Source organism: Hesperophylax consimilis, chromosome 22, assembly GCF_061612785.1.
Source record: "Hesperophylax consimilis isolate HC1 chromosome 22, BYU_Hcon_1.0, whole genome shotgun sequence".
Classification (NCBI taxonomy): domain Eukaryota; kingdom Metazoa; phylum Arthropoda; class Insecta; order Trichoptera; family Limnephilidae; genus Hesperophylax; species Hesperophylax consimilis.
This window is the reverse complement of record NC_142857.1, coordinates 6049366-6075896: the sequence shown is the minus strand read 5'-3', so window position 1 is coordinate 6075896 and position 26531 is coordinate 6049366. Positions and strand designations below refer to the sequence as shown.

Below are 26531 nucleotides of genomic sequence, written 5' to 3'. Positions count from 1 at the left end.
TTCAATTCTGAATGGTGGTCTTGCACCAGGTCGATACCGAGAGTATATTTCACTCTGGGAAGTGCCGCGAACGTACCTTATATTATTTTAAACAATCAATTTGTGAAATAACACAGATCAATCAAATAATTTTAATTGCGCATGCCAGGATTTGAACTTGCTAGTCCTAGGCCGTTAAACAAATTGTGACCAGTTTTCAAGCAAAACGATTGTGTTGTTAAGCTTGTTAATCATAATTAACCTCATCTGCGAAGGCGGATATCGCATATCGATGAAGAGTCACTAAAACACGTACATTGAGTCAAACAAGTTAGGTGGGATAAATTGCATTGAAAAGGCCAGTTTTGTGAAGTTTAATGCACCGAGAATCTATGTTTAACGTGGGCCGTTCCTGTCACATGCTGACAGAACAATTTTTGATCTGCAGAAGAGCCTAACTGATGATGTTATGCTTGTCAGCTGATCAGAATAATATTCAAAAGTTGAAACAGTTCTAGAATCGATGACGGGGACCTTTCAAATACCACATTTGAAATTTTGCAAAAACACCTCCAATCTAAATCATTTTACACATTTATAGAGTTAAAAAACCATGTGTTTTCGCACTTTCCTCGTGGAAAAACATCACGGAGTTCATAATAAATAATAATTAGTTGGACTAGAGTTCACTGCGAGGAGTGGTACTGATGTTATCTGTCTGGAGTGGGGAGTTGAGGACCTATCTGTGGCTGGATCTTCCGGATGGCTTCGTACACCCTCTCCTGCTCCAACTTCAGGGCTCGCTTCATGTTGGGGGTGAAGGGGTCGAAGCTGAGTAATCGTCTCTTGCGACGGTATATTCCCTCTTTGCGCTCTATCGTGCACTTCAGTAAAGTCTGCAAAAAGAAAGAATAATTCATTTAGTATTTACATTAAAGTCGAGAGTTTTAAACACTCTTTTTTCTTTTTGTTATTGATTCATGTTGTGCTTCCTCATTTCAACATTTCGGGCAGCATAGCAGTGATCATCATCAGGCCAGATGTGTAGATTGTGGTGAATTGTGTGTTTATTTATGTAGTAGTGATACCGTATTGTGTGGTTTTCTGCATTTAGTTTTGGTGAAGCCTACTACCGAGGATATATCTTAACCGTCTCTACTGGATAACAAGAAACACTGATGTCAAAATAAATACCTAGCGCAAAATCTGGGTGAGCTCGACATTCCCATTCATATTTATGGGGTTTTGTGGATTTCAATTTTTTTGTGGACTTTTGTGAACTCTTTTTTTTTAATCAATAAATGTTGTTAAAACAAATTTAATGTATGGAACAAAATAGTGTTAATTTTTGACAATTTAATCAATATTTCAAAGCTCCATAGCTCACAATGGAAATGACCTTGCGAGCGGAAAACAGCATTGCATTGACCAAGACATTCTAAACAGGAAGAGCTGTGAATTGAATTTCGTGACACCAGAGCTCATTATTCGTAACGACCAAGGTACTGAAGAATTTGAGGGGTAGTTCAATCTTCTCCTGAGGGAATTTAATTTTAAAAACTTTTAAAAAATGTAATTAACTGATAAAATATTCAGAACAAGCTGAAAGCTAATGGCTCCATTGTAACTTCTCTTTATTCTAAAGGAGTGGTTACAACAGAGCTCTCAGCAGCAGGATTATCAAAAACTAACCTCATTTATTCTGATATCTAAAAATTTCATAAGATCCTTCAACGTAGCCTCCAGGTTGTCCACCAGATCATCGTAGAACAGAACATGCATGGGCCCCGTGAAGTTGTACATCCATTCGAAGTTGGTCTGTCTCCACGCCAATAACTTCTCAGCTACGAAACGCTGCCAATCTGAGATGGGAGAGCACATCAATAAAAGCATTATTAGTTTTTGCCAGGGCTCTGGTCCTTGCTCTTATATCTATAACACTTACTATGTATATAATTTCCACAACACATTTGTTTTAACCTCAAAATCTTTATCTAACTATGTTTCCCCCCCCCCAATCATATCCATCTGTCAAAATCCTTTGCTTTTGTTTAGTACCTATGCTTGAAAAATGGAACATATTCAAATATTCAGGAAAACCTTTTATGAAAGTATCTACCTACCTAACCCGTTTTCGTTATAATAATATATTTCATTGATGGTTTATTTTCCGAGGCATAGTAAAAGGTTAGGTTAGGTTAAAGGGTAGAGTTAATAACTTACATTTGCCTTTTGCCCTTCTATAACGGTCTGGAGAAGCGAAGCCAATATGGCCGCCACTCTGACGATTAAATTCGGCCTGAAATTAAAGACATAGTTCATTATAAACCCGATATTCAATCAATAAATAATTGAGAAGTTGCTAAAGAAGGAAAACTAAGTCATAAAAGAAGAAAAGATTGAAATAAAATAAAATTCATTAACTTGACAGTGTCAATCTTTCGGAGAACTTTAACTCTTCAGGCCTCTGGCATATTGAACGTTATATTTCTTAAAGATTCAATCAGGAAGCCGGAGAATTTATGTGTATTTCCGCTTCTCAATAAAATCCAAATAAATTGGATATTTTCTGAACGTATCCGAAAACTAAAAACTATTTTTGAAAGGTGATGAAATACACTTTCTAATTTTATTATTAGAATTAAACACGCAATTTTAACACGTTGCCTGCCAACTACAAGATAACTCCTAGATTGCATTCTTTGCTAGGACGCCGACTACGATATAACTTGTAGTGGGTTTACTTGCCATATTCACTTAAATACAATAAAATTCGTAGTATATTAGTGCTAATATGGATATATAGCTTCTGGAAAGAGAACAAAAAATCAATGCTGGCTTACAGAACAGTAAATTTATGAATAAATGAACAGAAAATATAATTATTAAAAATTAGAGTTTTTAATAATATAATATAATTAAATAAAATTGGCTTTTTAGACCGGAATTTTGAAAATTGCCGTGGCAGTCAACGTGTTAAAATATTAAAATTTTGAAATCAAACAAAGTTTTAAAAATGACTCAACTTACGTTTTTTCATATAAATAATACTGAAGTAAAATAACTTGCAATGAAAAAAAAAACATTTTTTTTAGACAAATGTATTACTATAAACATTACTGACATCTCACTTTTTTTTCATTTCATATAAAAATAATTTTACAAAAAATTCTTAAAGTTTCATAAACTTTTCTCAAATTGCAGTTAAAATCTTTGATTTCATAGAGGTGTACATTTAAATTATTCTGTGGTCAACTTCTATATTTCAATATACAGCTTGGTGTTTTTTCTTTCTAACACTGTTTATTTGTCAAACAAATTGACTCCACGGGAATAGCTGTTTTTTTCCAAAGCCGAATAAATTAGCGTGAAGAGTTAATATTTTAGGTGGTACCTGAATAGATTTTTCTGGGTTTCTCACGAGTAGGATTGCTTGACTGAATGGTTTCCGTGCCAGTGGACCGTATTCATGGGTTTTTACCACCAACACTGAACCATTTGTGACAAATTCGGCTGGAAATCCATTCTTCAAAAGACCGAAATCTTTGTACACCGACCCTGTTAGTAGACCTGGAATGAAAAATATGAAAGTTACTTCTTAATAAAAATTGTAGACACTGCTGTAGTTATTGTACGGCTGCCATGAATATCGGAGTGGTACCGGCACAAACTTTCATCCTTCCTTTTTACAATGCGACCAACATGAATTTTGAAATTACTTTGACGGAAACTGTAGCTCATTATCGCGGAAAACCCTGTAGATTTCAGTTGTAAACCTGAGCTTCCATAATTCAAATAAACATGCGTATTTTGGGCATTTTCTTGTTTTGTTGTATTTCTTAGGCCCTTAAGTGTATTACTTGCTTAGGCATATATTTAACCAAAGTTAGTGTTTTTTATGTCATTTTAAATGCATGTTTTGGCATGTTTCATTGCACGAGGCATATCCAGAAAGTAAGTGTACTGAGGCTCTCACGACCGAATGAATTTTATTTTCGATATGTTAGCTACACTTACGTGTAGCCTGACTCTTCCCCTCTGCAACGAGACCTGTTCAAGGTCAGTACGTTGAGAAGTGTCAACGCGACAACACGTTTCGTGAAAAATGTCAATCCAATCTCCCGCCAAATGCGAAATACGCGGCGTCATCCGTTATCTCGTTTGGAAGGAAAAACCTCCGTTTGAGGTTTATAATGAGGTTAAAACTGCATATGGTGATAAAGTTATGAATTGTACGAGTGTGTACAAGTGGTATCGCGAGTTTAAAAACGGTTCTCACCTCTTCACCCTCCACCAAAAAGTTCAAAACCACAATTTCAGCCAAGAAAATCGTGGCATCCGTGTTTTGGGACTGTCAAGGCATAATTTTGATTGAATATCTGCCTCAAGTGGAGACCATCAACTCTGCAAGATACTGTGAGACCCTAAAAAAATTGCGGAAGGCGATTCATAACAAGAGGAGAGGCATGCTGACAAAGGGAGTCAGCATGCTGCACGACAATGCCAGACCACACACGGCCAACGCCACGAAGGAACTGCTTGCTTCGTTTAAATGGGATATCCTGAACCACCCCGCGCATTCCCTTAACCTAGCACCTTCAGATTATTATCTCTTTACCTCCCTGAAGCTGTACATAGGTGGAAAAAGGTTTTCAACCGACGAGGAGGTAAAGGAGGAGGTGGAGAAGTGGACGAAGGGGTTGGCGGGAAACTTCTTCGAGGAAGGCATCAAAAATTGATACCCCGCTTTACCACCTGCATTGAGAGGAATGGCGACTATGTCTAAAAATAGCTTACATATGTACTACGGTAATCATGTAATTTTTTTGTTTCAATAAAAAGATTTGTAACCTACAAAAATTCAGTACACTTACTTTCTGGATACGCCTCGTATATTCATAAAATTTGAGAACATACTTAAATGACCAGATTGGCCATATTTAAAGATAATTTAGTTCACATAAGTAAAAAGCAAACTAACCGGTAACCTGCTGCAGCAGATATCGCACCCACGTGTTCCCGCTGCCCGGGAAGGAGGCGAGGGCGGTGGCGGGGCGCGGGGGGTACACAAAGGACAGGTCGGAGCACCAGCGGGGCCGCCCCCGTCGGCTACGCGCCGCACTGCCGAGACGCAGCCCTAGGCCCACGCCTCCCACACCGGATGCCTGGAAATAATAAATGCATCCATTTTAGATTTATTGATTACAAGACTTTAACTCACGGACAAATTGGGTTTCAGTGCATCCACAAAACGCCCGATCCGCGTTGGCCCTATAAATACAGAGCCAGGATCGATGTTAAGGCAGTTCAAACCAACCACCGAAGAAATAAAAGTTCTAAGTCTCCGAGTAGAAATATTTACAAGTGTTTTATTTAGTACATAGTACATTCAGTTCCTTGCCCACTAGAAAATACAATTTCTGTCCAGATCTCGAATTCAGTTCCTGTTTGCGATTGACTTAAAACTCATTACACTTCTCTGCTGAACTCTTTGAAAGGCTCTGGCGTGACATTGTGTTCGGCATCCTTTTGGAAATACAGTATATATACAAACGCCACCATTCATCCCGTTTAACAATAAAAGACATTTTTTCAATTTTAGCATTTCGTCTGAGTGTAAATATGTTTTGTTATGTTCCGGTTTCGATTCAAGATGGTGTCGGTTTTGGATACTACCTTTTAATCCTGCCAGAGTTTGCACCATAAATGAACCACTCACTAGATCAATATCTTTGGGTTTTTCGTACTGAGCCCATGGGTCCTAAAGTTTGCCATAGATAAAAGTCTGTAACTGAAAAATATACGTCACTACACGACATACTCACCATCGACTAGGATAGAAACTATAAAAAAGGCGTAACCATAGACAATATAATTCTCATTCGGAGCCAACCCCATTGGCTAGCCTAAAATCGGCCAATGACAGCGGCCTATAAACATGCATGAAGTGCGCACTGGTTTGTGGAAAATATACGTCACAAGTCAGCCATAGAGATTACCGTGTCTTTTTTTTTTACCCACTTTTTTCTCGGAGTTATACCCCCCTGGTTCGCACGATTGTGGTTCCTACCTGTTCCTATCTGTCAAATCGGATTGATCAATATTATGGTACCTACCAGTCAGAAGAATGTTTGAAAAAAGAATTGTCATTGAGACATTTCTTTGGACAAATTGTCAATTTCCCTAAACCGGGATCATGCCTGATCTATTTCATAATAGATCAACGAGAACAGGCTTTTTTTCTATGGAATAAAAACCCAAAGATGAATGGATTTAAACTTTCGTTCTGTAAATTGACCATTCTCGTAGAATGGATTAGATTCCCATGCACCATTATTTGAAATGAAAAATGTCATGTAAAATATTTATGGTTTATAATAATTGAGTAGATAGATATTTAAGTACCTACCTACTTACAAATTTTACAATTGGAGAGGAAATTTTGGTTTTGAATTATTAAATAAGAGAAAATTAGAAACATACATTTTAGGAAGCGAGGTCTACTGTTAACAGAACTACTAGTCATACATGTATGCGCTCATCCCACCTTAGAAGCGCTACACTGCAGCTCACCAGGGAAACACAGCCTAACAATAGTATGACCTTACCTTGCTGCTGCTGGCACCACTGGAGGGAGTGGTGTCATGGAGGGCGACGGATGACAGCAAGATTGCCGCTGCCAGGTACAGGGCGAACAGTGCTGCCAAGGCGGCAACCCTACAGCGCGATACGCCCATTGTGTCTTACATGAGCACCACCGCGGCCCGCAGCTCACACAGCAGAGATTGTGCGTTGCCGCTGAAATAGAATTAAACAAATTTTTACAAGTTGAGAGACACGGTGTATACACTTAATTCTGAAATGGGGGATATATTTCACAGAACACCGTTTAAAAAAATACTGTACATAATGTGTAGAAAAGTGCGAAGTGAGTTGTATGAAAATCACTCCAGGATGTCAAAAAATAATACACATTATTGTTTATTCCTTCATTATTATAGTGTAGGCGTGCATAGGGGTAGGAAAAGAATTAGGACTCAAAACAATTGATATTACCATTATGTAGTGTTATTATAAATTGATGTAAAAAAAAGATAGTGTAAGAGCAGGATTAATCATCTTATGGAGGATACCGTAACTTTGTAGATTTGGGAAATGTCAATTAACTCTTAACAGGCCAAGATGCCAAACAAAACGTCCGTAACCAAGTGGGTCTTCCGACTACCCCATGCATTTTTCTCTCTTAAGGGCTTTTAAACTATAGAAATCCCAATTATTCAGTCAATTATTAATGGTAACTTAAGTATTTGAGCAGGAATACGTAAAATACTAAAATGATATGTCAAGTATTTAAGGTAATACATATAAGGAGGATAGTAATTTTTGGGACTACCTACTCCCCCACTTGGCTGTGGGATAGTTAAAAAAAAGACCATAACTCAGAATCGGAATTTTGGTTGATTTGAATTTAGGTGTAGGTACTTCCCAACCATAAATATACCACTCACTAGATCGTTATCTTCGAGCTTTTTGTATGAACCAAATGAGTCCTAAAAAACCATAGATATGCCAATATATAGACAGCGCAATTCTCATTTGGAGCCTACTTATTATACTTATACACCAATGAAAAACTCTGAAAGTTTATTCCATAGACTTTCAGAGTTTTTCATTTTTTTTTAATTTTTTTTTTTTTTTTTATAGTGAATACCTCACAAGAATCCCAACTGCTCCCGTCTGGAGCCAGGGAGACTATGGCATCCCCAATCGGGGGATGTTGTGAGGCTGAAGGTAAGTGGGGAAGGGAAAGAGGAAGGTGGGGAAGTACCTGGCTATTCAGATCTAGTCACTAAACACGGCTAAAGCCATTTGGAGCAACGTTTCAATTCTGAATGGTGGTCTTACACCAGGGCGATACTGGTAGTATCTTCCACTCTGGAACGTGCCGCAAATATACTATATATTATTTTAATTAATTAATTGTGAAATAACACAAATTAATCAAATAAAATTTATTTGCGCACGCCGGGTTCAAACCCGCGACCTTCGGAATGGCAGTCCAATGCGTTACCACTGGACTATGCCGGCCGTCGTTTCAACGTTTCATTGGTGGATATAGTTAGGCAATCATATGACATCACAATATTTCAGTTCCAATTTTCGATCGAAGTTCCACCTCCTTGTTCCCAACCTCTACTCTGCCCTGTTCCCTCCAGCTTCACAAAATACCCCTTCATTGGGTATTGCATATCAGTAAAATGTAGTTTTTTTTTTATTTTGATATGATTTAGTGTGAAAATTTGTTAATTATTTCATAACGATGAACAATTAAATTTGTTAGTAAATTGGGTACAGTCATGCACACTTTTCTTTGAAGGCGGCCAACGTAATCACTCAACCACGGAGAAGTTACGAATGATCGGCTATGAGTCCGAAGGTTGCAAGTTCAAATCCCGACGTGCGCAAGTATATTTTATTATTTCACAATTTAATAATTAAAAATTAAATATATTTTTTATAAAAATGAATGCTTCGTTGTTTGTGCCCTATAGACTCCAAAACTGCTGGACCGATTTCACTGAAAATTTTAAAGTTTGTTCTTATTAGTGCCAGGAATGTTTAGAAAGTAGTAGGAATGGTATAAGAAGTACAGGAAGGAGATTAATTTTAGTCGATATAATGTATTATAGTGATTTGTTTTTGGGGTATTATGCCGTGTTGCGCTACCTTCTTTTTTAGCCAACGTTTCGGACAGCATTGCAGTGTCCAACATCAGAGCAGATTTTTGGACAACTTTTGGCTCTCCTCAAAAGATGCAAGGAGGAATCGATCGTACAAGAACACATACGAATCAAATGACACGTCACATCCTGGAAAGCCGACAGGGTATTTCAAAGAGCAGAGGCAAATTATACATTATTGTCAGCTCTTAAAGGCTTGGAGCTGGCAAAATGGTATCACATCTTCATGCATAAGCACATATTTCACCACAACCTTAAATTACACATCTGCCCTGATACTTTTGGCCGTGAAAATTTTAAATCACAACCGATATAATGTTGTTTTTCTTAAGTAGCAATGTGGTATACAACAGTGAACAGTAGAAAAAGACGCGGAGATCCGAGAAAGACACAAATGAAATAATTATTTGTGGTAAAGTGAGGCGTACGTGATGAACGAAGAAAGAGATGTAAGAAGAATGTATGATGTGGAAGAGAATGGTAGAAGAAGTAGGAAACGTCCGAGGACGGCATGGTATGATCAAGTGAAACAAATATGTTTGATCAAAATTTTACTTCAAACCATTCATACCTCCAAATAACGCTGGGTACACATCAGCTAGTATAGTATATTTGTGATTCATTCCAGAGTGGTAGATACTTTCAGTATCGACCTGGTGAAAGACCACCATTCAGAATTGAAACATTGCTGGAAATGGCTTTAGCCATGTTTGGTGACCAGATCTGTATAGCCAGGTAATTCCTTAGCTCCTCTTATCCATCTCCTGCCACTTCCCACTAATTTCAACTTCATCGTCTCAATGGCTCGAGACACTTGGTAACAGTTATCACACAAGAGTCCCAACCGTTTGAACATTTGAGAGTTACTCACATGAAAAATGGAGGATTTAAGGAACGAACAAATAATTTTTTAAATCCACATTTTTTTTACATCCGCTAACAGATAAGGTGTTAGATAATAATGAATAACAATAACCATAAACCACAATAATTATTGTGCTTGAGGTATCGCAGCCATCATTGGCAATTTGTTATTAATAAAAAAAAAGATAGTAACATCATTATGGTTGTGGTTAACTTGCGGTTGGTCTGCAGTTAAGACATGTCAAAGATACGGTCTGCGGGTCTTGCATATTTGTTCTAATCACATTCATACATTTTACCATACTCGGTGGGAAATACAAACACACTATCTGCATCATACCCTGGAGAAAAAAACCATTCAGAAACGAAACTTCCTTGAATTTCTTTAGCCATTTTGGGTTACCAGATCTAAATAGCCAGGTCTTTCCTCTTCCCATCTCTTCTCTATCTCTTCCTCTTCCCATGAGACTCTTATGCGGTAGGTATTAAATACAAATTCTGTTTTTCTGACACTTGACATGATCTGACTCAAGTATAATTAGTATATCTCACGATAATGCCTGAATTACACCTGCCTAGTGCTCGGCCAAGGCAGTGCATTCGGTTCGTGCTCGGCTAATGTGATCAGTACAGTCAGTACTAAGCCTAGTAGCGTGCGAGTAATTCAGGCAAGACGGTAGGTAGATTGAGGCCCAATGACTCGGTCGAGTAAGTACCGTCTCCACCTGCATACTCAACTCAGCACTCAACTCCGTCAGTGCGATCAGCCGAAAATTTTGAACTTTTTAGGAGTGTGTGATATTTGTTGTTGTAAAAATCGAATTATTTTCTCTTTTTCCTCCATCGCGAAACCATGTTAACGGCACTTTAAACTAATCTCAATGAACTTACTCGTCCACTGTCTCTTCTACATGTGATCATCTGTACTCTCCAATAAGTTGCTCGGTCGAGTGACAAAGCGAGTGACTCGGCCGAGAACTTGTCAGGTGTAATTTGGCCTTAAAGTCTTCTAGTCTTCTAGTGCCCTTGACCCCATTATTAAAGCACAAAAATTAATCATAAAAATAATTCTCAAACTTCCACTTTCTACCAACACTGATACTATCTTCAATACTATCAACGTTATGGACATAAAACAGCTCGTTGCAAGATTCATCTTGATTAATTTACACCAAAACAGCAAAACACTATACAAACCAGATCAAACGATACACAATACCCGAACCAAAAATAAAGAACTTCTCCAAACTCCTTTTGCTAGAACCACCTTTGGGCAAAAACATTTTAAATACACAGCTTGCAAACTATACAATACACTACCAGCCACGATTAGACAAACATAGTCAATAACCAAATTCAAACATGAAATAAAGAAATGGATAACAAGTATTGGGCGTCCCACTATTGCAAACATCTGTAAACCAAATTACACGTAAACAATAACATCAATTCAAATACAAAATAAAATATTAGAATCAATAATTTTATAAAAACCCCTTTGTAACTACGTCCTCCAACTAAATGCATTTATATTGCATATATATTTACAATATTGTTGTACCTGTACCTACTCTTTCTATTATCTATCTATTGACTCCATAGTTTAAAATGTATACAACTTCGTAATTTGTATTTTGATTTTGATTTAGTCATGCATGTAAATATTCTTTAAGTATCTGAATACGTCTGTCTCGACACAGGTGTACCCTAGTGAGACAGATGTCGATAAATACACGTAAAAAACTTTATATTGATAGATAAATAAATAAAAATTATATATATATAAATGAAAAAGAATGTATACATTCTACAAAAACAAAACGATAATGATAAACTTGAACCGTAATTAAAATTCGTACTTGCGGCTACATTTGGCATTTTTGATCTTAGGTTTGTGTGTAAGAGGTATTTTTCATCTTTAGACAATTACAACACAATAATATTTAATGAAATTATAATAAATTTATATTTGTACAGTACGAACTAAGATTTTTGATCGTTATGACGTGCCATGTATTTCTCAGGTGTCTCTGACTTCTACCATCTTTCGCATCACAGGTGAAAAAAAATTATATTATATATGATACTCCTTTCTCCGTCTATCTGCTCTACATGTCAAAATCACTTAAGCTTAATTTTTTAGGACCAGTTATTTCACAGAACTTGAACAATTCATCAAATTTCAAAGTTGATATTTGTGAAAGTTTTGTTATCATTCCATTATGGGCCAGTTGTTTCATAGTACTTGAATAATAAACATTAATAGATCAGCCAGATGAGCGTACGTACAAAACATAAAAACTCTGTCGATTAGCACAAGCTTTGGACAAAGAAACCACAAATACCAAGCAATTAAAGCATTCAACAATCTTACTCTAGACACATAAAATGAGGAAAACAAAATAAATTTCACAAACAAAATTAAGATATCGATTAAAGGACTTCTTTTAATATTTCATTTAATTTAACTTATTCAATTTTTGATTTAAATAATTCATTTTTAAATTAACTTATTTTCAATCCATTACCTTAATTTCAATACAGTCCATTTTATCTATGTATATATTTTGTCTTATAAAATTGGAAAATGGGGGCCTCAGCACGGAAGCACCCAGTTAGGCTCACGTTTCCGTAATAACTCAACACAATGACAATTCAACGCAGCTTTGAAAAGTGATATGAAGTCTTTAAAAGCGATGAAAAAAATAAAAACCTAACCTAACATATAAACGTAACCTATTTGACATAGTTTTTGTTTCATCACTTTATATCACTTTTCAAAGGTGTGTACAATAGTATTAGATTCACTCATGAATGTATCATGTCCCCAACTTCTTCTATCAATAACTTGCGCATTATATACATTCTCCTAACACTCCTTTCTCCGTCTATCCATTCTACACAACCAAATGATATAAGCGTCCCTTTCATAATCTTGCTCACTACACTTAAGTACCTACTTCAGACGCACATTCTTTATGGATCTCCACTATTGCAATACACTCAAACACGGTTTTAAGTTTTAACACATATCACCGGGAATCTCATTTATACAGCATTCAGTCTAATGCAAAAATAATTGTCAATATTAAATATAATCTTATTGTTAAATATATTTTTATAAATAAAAATGTAAATGTTTGTTTGTTCAAAATCTTAAATGTCAGAAAGTTCTTCATCGATTGCTTTGAAATTTTGACACAACTTTGCATTTGAATATGTGTGTATTTTGATATACTTATACTATGTAGAAAACACAGCGCCATCTGTTGGACGTAAAAGCAACACGCGCTATTGTTTCTCTATCTGCACAGACAGAATGAGCCACAGCAACGCATGGCGGGATACAGCTAGTATATTTTTTAAGAAATAAAAATGCTACATAATATTCAATGTTAGTTAGAAACTGTTCAAATATTTGTTTTAAAAACTTAACATAATTTTAAGTAAAACCTTAAAATTGGTACACTTTCTGACAAAAAAAAAAACACTTTATACACAAATAATTCTAAAACACTAAAAGCAACCATACACCGTCTCAGAACACACCCCCTAGTAGGAAAGTCTGATATAATAATAATGCAATACTGTTATAAAATAAATATGAACATGCACAAACATTTACGTGTAAAATCAGTTTATCTCAAATTTTCATAAAAATTGCACACAAAATCTCACCGTAGTAAGACAAAATAAATAAATACGAAAAAGACAAGCAATATAGCTTTACATGCCAGCTGTTTAAATGTTTGTAAAAGGTTGAATTAAAGATAAAAAGTGCTTACCCAAATCTTCCGAAAATCCGATGTTTATTTTAGGAGACCTTTCAAAACCATTGTATTGATAAAATAGAACAATTTCTCAGACAGCACGCGATATATACGAACATTTCGTTGTCAACACTTTGAACAATTTCATTTAAACTTGAATGAAATCTGGTATTAATTGATTTGTATGGTTTGCTATTGATTGGTAGCAGCGTTGTTTTTGCACAGGTATAGCGTGTTTTAAAACTGGAAGTTAGCGTGAATGTTGATTATTTCTAGGCCGAAATTTCGACGTCGCGGCGCGCAGCGTCGCGTCCATTTCTGAACTGACAACGAGCTTTTATTACGCAAGCGCGCGCCGCCTAGGATCAGAGGTGGCCAACTTTGATATTATTAAAAATATTTAACATAAAAATCTTATCATAATAGCTAGTTTGTGTTTAGTATATCGTCGCTTAAGTTCTAACACCGCGGAAGTCCAAAAAATGCCATTTTAACTTTTGCATGTCATTCTATAGAGAATCGAAAGACGCACCTCCTAGATCAATCAGAAACAGGGATTTTAACCAATAAACGCGTTTTATTTTGAAAACAAATACACAGCGTATCTCCGTGCGCGGGAATCGTCATACAAACAGCGCGTAAGTCAGTTTGCTTTCGTATTGTGACAGGTCGCGACGTGCGCTTCGAATAAATACATTGTAAATCAAGGTAACTTTAAATCATATTACTAATATTATGTGTTCATATAAGGGATAAAGTCTTTATACTTGGTTTTTAAGTATAGTTAAGTCTAAATATTAATTACGTTATTGTAAAAAATAAGATGAAAATTGTTATTTTACTTACGCGGTGTTTTGCTTAATGTAGAAGTGACTTACGCGGTGTTTTATATAACGGTTTTTAATACAAGGTTTTCAATTTACAGATATCAATGCACCATGGATTACGACAGCAGTGATGATGAAGAGATCGATGAATTATGTAAACAACTAGGAATAAAAATACCACCGAAAAAGAAAAATGAAAATATCACACCCAAGGAAAATTTGGAAAACCTCGACATTAACAACTTGCCTGTTGTTATAATTCCAGATAATGCCAATATAAGCGGCGAGGTGAGTGTACATGAACTTTCCGAATTCCATGTCATTGTAATGACGGAAGAAACTACAGTTCACTCGCCTCTGTTACCACCGAATGTCGAACCTGTTGATATTAACTTTGGACAAACAAGTGTGATAGAGCCTATATTAATGGAAGAAACAACAGATCTTCCATTACCGATTGCGAGTCCCTTGCTAGTGAATGACGAGGTCGAACATGGTGATCTTAATTCTGGTCGAAAAAGGCGTTCTAAGGGATGTTCTGCGAACAAAAACTGGACTAAAAATAATAGCAAGAAACTTAGAATGGAAGGAAAAGAATATTTAGGATATCGGCGAGATAGCAATAATGGCCCAAAGTTTAGGGTATTACATGATACTATTAGGCCAGCCCGAATAATTGGCCCTCGATGTACTTCCGAGTTTTGTAAGAAATCAAAGCTTCTTGCTTGTGATACAATACCAGAAGAGGAACGGAATACCTTATTCTCCAATTACTGGAATAATATGACGTGGGAACAGCGTAAACGTAAAGCGTCGTATCAAATGTTCAGGTATGCCTAAAAAAGCAGGTCAAATCCATAACATCATCATCTAGGCGTAGTGAGACCAAAGAATATTTTTTAAAAACTGCAAATGGACGTGTTCAAGTCTGCAAGCATACTTTTTTGAATACTTTTGGTATCAAAGAATGGACAGTACGCTATTGGCTATCGAATTCTGAGCTTGGAATGGCAAAGAAACCCGAACTTACGCATAAGGTTTTAGAAGGTCACTCAAAGAAAGATGAGATAGCTTTTCTGAAAGACTTTCTAAATAGTTTGCCAAAAATACCTTCGCACTACTGTAGAGCTACCTCTTCTAGAGAATATTTAGAGCCTATCATCGAAAACAAGACACATCTTTTCAAAATTTATTGTGATAAGTGTAATTCAGTAAATAAAGAACCCGTCAGCCGATGGTCCTTTGACAAAATTTTTAAGGAAAAGAATTTAAGCTTATTCCAGCCAAAAAAAGATCAATGTGACACATGCTGTGCGTTCAAAGCAGGTAATATAAGTGAAGATATCTATCGCAATCACGTCATTCGAAAAGAAGCAGCTAGAGAGGAGAAAAATAAAGACAAGGACCGAGCATTAGCAGGAGAAGCACACGTATTTACGCACGATCTCCAATCAGTAAAATTATGTCCGATGTTGCAGGCTAGTGCTTTGTATTACAAAACAAAACTCTGTGTTCACAATTTCACAATGTTTAATCTAGCTACAAAAGATGTCCATTGTTACGAGCACAACGCAGGATTAGTGGCTTCTGTTTTTACATCATGTGTCATAGATTGCCTGAGAAAATCACTTTCTGAAAAACCTATGCCAATTATCCTATTTTCTGATGGATGTACATCCCAAAACAGAAACGTTGTTTTAGCTAATGCTCTTTTAGATTTAGCCATGGAATATAACGTCGTAATAACGCAAAAATTCCTTGAAAAGGGTCATACCCAAATGGAGTGTGACTCTAGCCACATTGCAATTGAATGTAGGCTTAAAAATAAGGAGATATACTTACCCTCCCAGTATGCCTCGATTTCTAAGGAAGCCCGACGAAAACAACCTTTTATCGTTCAATTTTTATCTTATGACTTTTTTTATGACTACTCAAACAAAAATGATTTCTTGTATGAGTCAATCCGGCCTGGCCGAGTCGCAAACGATCCTACAGTCACAGATTTGAGGGTTTTGGAGTATAACCCTAATGGCCTTATTAACTACAAGTTGAGCTTTCAGGATGACTATAAGAATTTGCCCAGAAGAGCCAAAAATAAAAGGATAAGACCAGGCCCAAGGTCAAAGCTTTATAATAATCATCAAAAAATAAATGAATCTAAATGGAAACATCTTCAAGAACTCAAGTCAGTTATTCCTCCCGACTGTCACCATTTTTATGATGCTTTACTTCATTAAGATTTAATAATTACTAATTTCTATTGTATTTTTGTTATTTTTGATTATGTTTGTAAGGTAGAACTGATTTCACATTTTTAATACTGACGTTCCTTTTTGGTGTGATTTTATACCAAATAAGTATCAAGGTTAAAAAACTGTGTAATAGAGTTAATTTGTTAATTATTTATAACGAAAAGTTAAGAAGATCTGTTAAGATAGTTGTAGAAGTACTTTTTATGTTTTGTTTTTTTTTTATGAGGTATCAGTCTACCCGTTATTTTAATTTTATTTGAAATAAATATTTCAAGAAAGTTACAGAGTATTTATAATAACTCCGCGTAAGTCCCCCAATTTTATATATTATAATGTGGTAACACCGCGTATGTCAAATAAATAATCCAAATAATGATTTTTTATAACAAACGTTACAAAAATCTTATATAAACCTTTCTTTTATAAATTTTCATTAAAAAATATATGTACTATGATCGCGATATATAAAAAGGCACGGTTTTTTTGCTTTCCTGAAAAGTTGTTATTTTTGACTTCCGCGGTGTTAGAACTTAAGCGACGATATTTGTTTTAAATTCTAGTGTCACAAGGCTGTCAAAATTTGACATAGAACAGGTATGAATGTAGAAAAATATCGTTAATTCTACGGGGATTCCTTAGGCGCAATAATAAATTGAGAAAAAATGAATTCCAGTGAAAAATATACAGAATTTGAAAACTTATTAGAAAGTCAACTAATCTAAACGCTCTAGCTTGACTCTGACATCTTATGAATCCAACTGGGATGCAATCGTGGTGAGATTGGTAATGTCAACTATGTGAATGTGACGTCATATGCAGCGCCACTTAATAATGCAAAATTAATTATTAACCCATAAATATATAGATTACTATGAAAACGTGCTAAACCAAAATACTGGCGAAAGTTAAACTATATTAAATTTTTTATTATTATATATTGAATTATTTTCTCTGTGGATTCCAATTAGAGGAAATTGATATAAATCACCTACTAGGGCGGTCTCACCCGTTTTTTTTTACTCAATACGAATTGTAATATATCTCAACACTTGAGATTTGGGGACTCAATTTGGGAGGCGGCTATGGGAATCGCCGCCTCCGGAACAATTAATTGAATAACCAATCTGCCATAAGTCACCCAAAGTGTTTCGCTACGTTTGTTGGCTTAACAGAGGTGCCCAGGATGAGGATTGTCTAGTAGAGGCTGGTCGAGGAAGATCTTTTTACCTCTCCGACAGGACTATCTCCTGGCCTTGCTCAGCAGGGAGAGGGATGAATTCAAACATCTGTCACTCCTGGACACACTGACTTCCAGGTTCCTACCCACCTCTCATACCATTTTTCCTTGCCAGATCTTCCACTCCTTCCTTTACTTTAAAAAAACCCTTAGCATCGCCAAAGATGACATAAGCCCCGAGGGAAATTATTTTCCTTAGGGTCTTCTGCGTGGAGCTAATGTAAAAAAAAAACAAAGAGAGAGTGAATGTGGGATTGGATAAATTGAGTAATAAAAAAGACGAACGCTGTTAGGTTAGGTTAGGTTAAGTGAGGCTTGTAAAATTGAATCATGCCGATACGGCTACGAAAAAAGTACAGTTTTATTTTTTTGATTTATCTCACTTTTATTTTATTTATTTATTTATTTAATACATGTTACATTATTATGAAATTTACATAAAGTAGATATAATGAATCACCATACTAGGCGGCTGCCTGTTTCATGGTGACCAATTAAGTGTAATTAATTTGTATGAAATATGAAATCTAGTGTAAACATATGAAATTAGTAACTATAGATGAAGCTAAAATTTTGGAAAAATTGTAATAAAAAGTAGAAGATAGAAATTAGAAAGAAGTAAATTAGCATTAGATTGTAAAAATGTACATAATTATATATATAATTTTTAATATGTGTGCATGCAAGCACACATGTGTATATAGCAGCAGACATACCTATATACATATAACAGCACATGTATACATACACCCATATGACGCATCCTCACGCATATAAACAATATATACACCTCTATCTGAGTACTTGGAATAGGCTACTAACACTAACAATCACACATCAAAAAATCCCCGAGCGCTTTCCTGAAACTGTTGTATTTGGCTATTGATTTTATTTCTAACGTTAAATTATTGAATATTTTTGGAGCAAGAAAGTTAAATTGTCTTTGTGCCATTGAGGTTTTTATTGGGGGAATAGTATAATTCAATTTGTTGAAATATCTTGTATTATGGGTCGATTCAAAAATTTTTTTTTTCGTATGTTTGAATTTATAGTAGGAGGATATGTTTTTGACGTATAAGGATTTTATGTTGAGTACTTTGAAGTCGTTAAATAAGTCCTTCGTGGGGTGAATATAGTGTACTTTGTAAATAGTCCGCATTATCAATTTTTGAGCTTTAATTAATGGATCTAATATCGTGTTAGAGCATCCTCCCCAGACTATTATACCGTAAGATATAATTGATTGGCATAAAGAAAAGTACCTATACCGTTTTTAGTGTATTTTTATTTAGAATATTTCGTAATGAACTGAAGATATATGCCAGTTTCCGTATACGATTTGTAACATTTATTACGTGATCTTCCCATCGTAGTTTATTGTCAATTATTACACCCAAATATTTAATGGAATCTACTCGTTCTAGTGGATTGCACAGACAATGAGAATGCTAGAGTTATCTCTACAAGAATGTATTTTTAGTGTATGATTGATTGAAGGCTGACTCGGAATATTAAGACTAAACGTTATATATTTCGTTTTAGTTATGTTTAAGGTGAGTAGATTATCATCCAACCACTGTTTAATAATTTGCAATGTTAGATCCGCTCTGTGAAATGTTTCTTCCCATGTCTTACTGTTTAGTACTAGGGCAGTGTCATCGGCGAAAGTGATTATATTGCCATCAATAATAGATAGTTTACATAAGTCATTGATATAAATGAGAAAAAGTGTGGGACCGAGTACACTGCCCTGTGGCACACCAAAGTTAATGCTAGTTGAATGGGATGGTTTATGCGATGGTAGCTTAACACATTGCTTAACACATTGCTTTCTGTCTGTGAGGTACGATTTGAACCAATCAAATGCCTTATTCTTTATTCCGATTTGTTTGAGCTTGGCTAGAAGGATTGGATGAAATACTGTATCAAATGCCTTAGCTAAATCCAGAAATATTGCCAGACATTTATCACCTTTGTCTAAGGCTTGTGTTATATGTGATGTTAGTTCTAAAATAGCTGAATCTGTATTGAGTCCTTCTCTAAAGCCATACTGGTTTGACGAGAGTATGTTATATTTTGTAAGATGGTCGATAAGTCTTTTTTTTACTATTTTTTCAATAATTTTTGATAGTGATGATAATATAGAAATTGGTCTGTAGTTTGTTATGTCAGTAGGATTTCCGGACTTAAAAATTGGTTGAACTAGGGCAAGTTTGAGTTTGTTTGGGAATTCACCTTTAGTGAGACTGAGGTTGATGATATGTACTAATGGATGGATTATAAAGAGTTCAACTGTTTTTAGTATAGTTGAGGAAATTTTGTCATGATTGCACGAATGAGAGGGCTTTAATTGTCTAATGGTTTGAGAAATTTCATCGTAGTTGGTCGAGTTTAAGGTGAGTATATTATCTGTTTCACTGGCACATTGATTGATAATGTCGGCAAGGGCATTTTCATCGGTTGATGTCTTATTTAAAATCTTTGATGCTAGATTTTTACCGATATTGCAAAAGTATTCATTTATGTGATTGGTCACAGTGTCTGGATGGTCATTTAGGGAGGTGTCTTGGCCGTTGATGTTTAATTTATTGATTGGTTGTACTGGGTGATCAGTGTTAGATATTTCTTTGACGATATTCCAAATTTGTTTGTTATTATTACCGACTCTGGACAGTTTTTCTTTGTAGTAGTTTTCTTTTGTGGTTTTAATGATATTATTACATATATTTCTGTACTTTTTATAAAATATTTGGGCTTGAATGTCTGGATTATTGAGTAAGTTTTTGTGAAGCTTGTCCCGTTTTTTAATACAAAAAATTAGGCCATCTGTTATCCATGGTTTCAGTTTTTTATTTTTTGAATTATTCACATGGGATTCTTCAGTGACATCCTCAATATGTTGCAAGAGAGTTTCAGAGAAGGTATTAAAAGCAATGTCTACGTTTGTGGAGTTTAGAGTGGAGAGCCAATTTTCTAAAATAATTTTAGAAGTTAGTTTCTCGAGATTAATGTGTTTATATTACTACGTGACGTTCCGGTAGTGGGTTTATTATGCATAAGACCAATTGCTATTGAGAAATGGTCCGTTATGGTTGATTGATATATAATTCCCTTTGCATTTTTTTTTGTTCGTAGAAATATGTGATCAATACATGAGTTCCTAGTATCAGTTACTCTAGTAGGAGCATTAATATAAGAAATAAGCCCGTGTTGAGTCATGAGATTTTTATAGTCGAGAGTTTGTGATGCTTTTGGTTTAAGTAAATCTATGTTAATGTCACCGATCACCATTAGCTCTTCATTTGGTGTACAGTTAAATAAGGCCAAGTCTAAGGATTTAAGGAAGGATGAAATATTTTGGTGTTTAGGTGACCTGTATAGTGCAAGAATTGTGGTTTGGATGGTTTTTATTTTAAGGCAGTTGGCATTATCAATGATTAATTCAGAGATAATCGGGTCCAGCTCAGATTTTACATAGACAATTACTCCATCTGACTGTGTCTTATTATTTTGTGTATTGAAAACTGTAAATCCTGTAATGTTTTTGTAAGTGTAATTTGATTTGATCCAACATTCAGTTAAAATTATTATGTCAAAAATATTATTCAAATCGGCAAGTGTTACAAGAAGGTCATTATAGTTCTTATCAATGCTTCGAATGTTTGTTGAGAATATCTTTAATCGTTTATAGGGTTTTAGAATATTTATGCACTTTGAGGCATCATTGGTTTCAGGAGAAATCACGTTACCGTGGTTTTCTATTTGTAGATTAATATCAATCATTTCGTTTGACTAGTACCAGCTAATTGTATCACGAGCATGTATGAAGAGTATGGGTAAGTGTGATGAATAGATAAGAACAAGGTTAGTGAACAAAGATGTAATTAAAACAGAGTTAGAGCATTTCCAGTAACATTCTTTCCAAGATTTAAATAGTATTGAGGTAAATGTATTAAGTGTTGTCAAGAAATAACCGCAAATATTAATACTGGTGAGAAATATTCGTGTTAATAAAAGTGGTATTATTTGTTTATATGATGAGATTGTCGAAAAATAGGGTATTCTTCTTTGGGTATTACAAGAAAAAATATATCTATGGAGTATATTCACGGACTTTTCACATTTTTTTCTATCGTGATTATTTTTTAGTGCATTATGCCGTGTTTCGGACATCTGCCCTGATGATGGACACGAAACGTTGGCTGAAGAAGGAGGAAACGCAACACGGCATAATACCCTAAAAATTTATCACGATAATACTTTTGGCCGTGAAAATCTTCAATCATATCTAGGCTGGGTTGTTTATTTGAAGTTCATCAATTTTGATTTACGATCAATCGGCGACGTTTAAACAAATTTAAAAAAAATTGATAAGCTGCCAGACATAACGTCATGTTTTTATGCTTGTCAGATGCTCACAATTTGATGAAAGACTAAAGGTTTGTGAATCTACGACAACCCACAAGAGCGCCTCTGTCTGTAGTACAGTGTAAATGCAGCGTTGCGAGGCGGGTTAAGGTAGGGGCTGTAGGAAGGGATTTATTAGTGCGGGTCTTGAAGAGTCACGGATTATACGAAGGAGGATGCCAGTAGCTCGTTCCACATACGAACCGTCTTACACAAAAACTAGTCAAGAATCCGACCGTTCTTATGAATTCAACATCAACTGTCAACTGGTGTTCTGCTCGTGTACGATGAGTTTCACGCACGTGCACCGGTGCACCGAGGTGCATCACTGCTGCTAGCTCCTCGGAGCAGGCTCCATTAAAATATCTGTAGAACAGACTCAGCATACCCACATTGCGTCTGTGCATTGGAAATGGCACAATGGATTGTCAATCAAACGGACCGACCTCCTTTGCACAGAATCAAGTATTGTGGGTGTCCAGACCAGAGGTGGCTCTCAAATTAAAGTGTTGTACTTGAGATTTGTATATTGTTAGCACTGTTAGCAGATGGTTAATATTGAAGAATCTTCTAGCCCTATACAAGACGCTAAAAAAAACAAAATGGTTCTGTTCAACGATATGATAACTATCAAATGTGACGAGATTTTTAATCAACCTAAAATAAGTCATTCAATGGTCAAGGAACATTATCGTCTTATCACGCGGCAACGTTTCCACAATCGGCTTGTGACATTGCGCGGTGCCACAATACAAATTGACAACGGTAGCGGTACGCCATTATTCAACGAGCCAATTTTAATGTTGTAACTTTATACACGTTGCGATAGTTATACTGCTTCTGTTCGCTTATGCTGCCATCATGTCGGCGCCTAAATATACAATACTTTTTTAGTGTTTCTTTATTCATATAAAATTAAATGATTACAGTTTTTTCGTTGTCTACAGCCACCATACCAGGCTCGTGCCCGTATAAAGGTAGCCATAATTCTTTAGATTACAATGTTAAGATGTACTGAAATAAGAGAGAGAAAAAAATAGATAAAAATAAAAAGAAAACATATGAATACAATGGAATAAAATAGCAGTTATTTTAATTTAATGAAACGAGACATTCTTTGAAATAGAATCTTCGGTTTACCAATAGCCAATTCTGAATATTTTTTTATATAAAGATGTTCAGTTTCCGATTTTCTGGTTTCTATATTGAGTGAATTGAATATATATTACTAGTGGTAACCGGATAAATCGTCACAATGATAATTCATCACATCTTTAAGAAGTTATATAAAGTCATGGAAAGTGATGAAACAAAAACTTTATTAACTGGGTTATGTAGGTTAGGTTAAGTTAGGTTAGGTTAGGTTAAATTTTTTTAATTTTTTCATCGTTTCTAATGAATTTATATCACTTTTTAAAAGTGTGTTGAATTGTCAATATGCTGAGTTATCATGGAACCATGGCGGGCAGCTTGGATTTGATTTGTATACAAATCTACATCTTTACTCAGAGATTAATTAAATTTTGCACATTTTACCTTTAAAATGATAGGAAGGTCACTGTCTAAATGAGATTTCGAAAAACCACCCTCATCCCCGTTTTCTACCCCTTAATGCAGAATTTTGATACTAAACTTCATGGTGAAATTCTTCACTATTGACGTTCAAATTAAGATTAAAATATCTGAATATGTGTGATTTTGAAAATATCTGCGTAAAGCCCGGGCAAAGCCGGGGACTGCAGCTAGTCTATTTATATAAAGAATAGTATCTGTGGTGGGCGGTGTGGATTTGATTTTTATGCAAATCTACAATTTTATTTAGAGATTGATGACATTTTGCACACAAAAAAACAAAGGAAGGTTATTTTCTAGATTTGATTTCGAAAAACTCTGCGTACCGTAACGTCAGTTTAGCTATATTAAAAAAAATAGGTAAAAAAATATGGCGTCTTGTTGTATTGTTTGACGGTCCAATCGATATTTCAAAATTGTTTTGGTCTTGAGGAAGAAGCGAGCCGAAAATAATTGATTTAAATGTTGCGTCTACTGTGGAAATTTCATAACACAAGAGCTCATGTTTCGCATTTTGCTGAGACAAACAGATTTTGAATTCAGAACTGGAAGAAACAACATGGCATCTTGTATTTTTTTACAAATACATGAATATTTTAATACATAAATATCATGAGATTTTCTCTGAGACAAACAAATACTGCTTTGCAAGAAAATACTTGGTTGCGCTGGCATAATATACATCACAGAAAGAAAAAGCTGTGTACATTTCGTGATACCAGAGCTTACCGTTAGAGAGGTTTTGAAATGATTACAAAGTTCTAAATAATTTATTTATATCCTAGATAGTGTCTCGGATAAGCATATCCGATTTTTATTTATATGAAACACCTATCGACCTCTTCTAAAAGTCTAAATAAATCTTCAATTTTTAGACAGAGATCCTGGGTTCGATTCCCTGTTGACTATTGATACTTTTTTTTTTCTGTAAATGTTTGGTTTTGAAATTGAGAACATGCTTAGTTCCTACTAGGATGTCTGTTATCCAGTTCCTACCTTTCCCTAACCATCACCTTGCTGGAAAATTATTTGAAAATTGGAACAATGGCATGCAGTGCAAAATTCGAGAGCATTTGTTTTGAAAAAAAAACAGGAGAAGGATTGAACTAATGGAAGCAAACTGTTGGTGTTTTTTTCGTGTACATAATCTTTGAAAAGAGGAATGTTGATTGTCTTGAAAGTACATCGTTAGTTTAAGTACTCATTAGTTTTGTTGTGGCGATAATTACCTCGAGGTTTCGCTGTGGAACTCAAGTATTGTGATTGTGTTGTTTGCTTATTTGCTGCAATAGAGTGATAAGTGATTGGTTATTCTGTTTTCCCTCTTCCATACATCGTTCATTCCTACATATTCACCCAATTCTAACAAACACCATTTAATTTCGTCTCGTTTTAAATCTTTTACGGTCCACTTTCATTTTCATTTGAAGCTGTAATTCGTAATCATTTACGGATACGAATGTAATCGGCATACTTGTAAAACCCCTCAATGTAATATATCATTGTAAGACGAAGATCCTGGGTTCGATTCCCTTATTCTTCTTCAATAAAATATATAATTTATTATGATAATTGGCGAATTACGTGCAGAATTGTGTCAAGTGTCACGTTTATTTGAGGCGCGTATAGTCATCGTGAGGCACGAATCTACCAATTAAAGCTTCTATGTCACCCGTCAGTTCCAACGGACATGATTTATGATTTATAACGTTACGTACAGACGAATAGACGTCGTATTATATATTATTTTATTACAATCGATTTGATTTTCAGTCTAACAGTCTACCTTGCTACCCACATGGACTCTACATCCGAAAATTGATCGACACATCAAGATATTAATTATTTTATTTTTCTTGTTGTCTAGTCTAGGCGTTGAAAAATGGCTTTCGCCTGACAAATAATGCGTTAGTTTTAATTTAGAATACGTTTTACTACTCTGCTTCGACCTACCTTTGATTATTAATTGTGTACAGGTAAATATAACTGGTAGTTTTGTGTTTTGTCTCAAAAAAAATACGTTTCTATTTTTCTCTTATTTAATAAATGAAAACCGAAATTTCCTCTGAAATTTTAAGATTTTTAAGTAAGTGCATAATTAAATACCCGCATACTGAATTATAAACCATGTATTTTATGTAATGCTAGTGGACTCCGACTCCATCCACATTCCACCATTCACTACTGTATACCACAATGTTACTGTTAAAACCTACATTACATCGATTTTAAATCGACTCCGTGTCTCATTCCAGTGCAGAGATATTGCGTATAAGTATTCCTCGGGTGTCCCAGACTTCTTTTACCATTAAAACCACTCTCTAAACACTCCTGCCACTAATAAGAACTAACTTTTGTAAATTTTCAGCGATAACGATTGACTGCTTTTCGAGTTTTACGAGCACAAACATGCTCAGGCTGAATTTTTACATCATTAACATACAGATATACTAAACAGAAAACGCTGTCAAATTTTCAAGACAACAGAGGGTTTTTGTTATTTACCAGACACCAGATTTTCGTTTATAAAAATATCCAACAAACACTAGACTTAGTTTTTGACTGTGCTTATTCAAAGTTACAAGTTACACAATTTACCATAGATTAATCCCACCGATATCATGTTAGAAAAAAAATAACCAGGTAATAATACGTTTTTTTTAAATATAATTCTTCGGTTTTAATGTCTTTTAAAAATTGAAAAAAAGGCTTGACTGAGGATTGAACCTTGCTACCCAGGAACTGCAGTCGACAACTCTACCAAATTCGCCTAATGCCGATAGGGTAGGATCGACTTTACTTCGTATATTAATTGCTGTAATGTTATCCGATTTCAGAAAAATGCGTATATATTCGCGTGTGTCTACGTGATTGCCACCAGA

The 26531-nt window shown here is 35.2% G+C and overlaps 1 protein-coding gene across 1 annotated transcript; it reads right to left on the bottom strand.

The window, feature by feature from the left end:
• Positions 1-686: 686 nt before the first annotated feature.
• On the bottom strand, positions 687-13451 carry LOC149412750 (WSCD family member AAEL009094). The gene is made up of 7 exons (XM_089645099.1): positions 13370-13451; positions 6588-6777; positions 4961-5144; positions 3374-3549; positions 2203-2278; positions 1672-1841; positions 687-875 (listed from the first exon to the last, which is right to left on the bottom strand). The coding sequence occupies exons 2-7, from the start codon at positions 6714-6716 to the stop codon at positions 690-692; spliced, it is 921 nt and encodes a 306-aa protein (XP_089501225.1). The 5' UTR covers positions 6717-6777; positions 13370-13451; the 3' UTR covers positions 687-689.
• Between the last annotated feature and the right edge of the window lie 13080 nt (positions 13452-26531).

Coding starts and splice junctions, on each gene's coding strand:
- LOC149412750 (XM_089645099.1), bottom strand. CDS start 6,716: ATGGGCGTATCGCGCTGTAGGGTTGCCGCCTTGGCAGCACTGTTCGCC. Junction 5,145..6,587: donor GTGGTGCCAGCAGCAGCAAG/GTAAGGTCATAC, acceptor TATTATTTCCAG/GCATCCGGTGTGGGAGGCGT. Junction 3,550..4,960: donor TCTGCTGCAGCAGGTTACCG/GTTAGTTTGCTT, acceptor TTTTCATTCCAG/GTCTACTAACAGGGTCGGTG.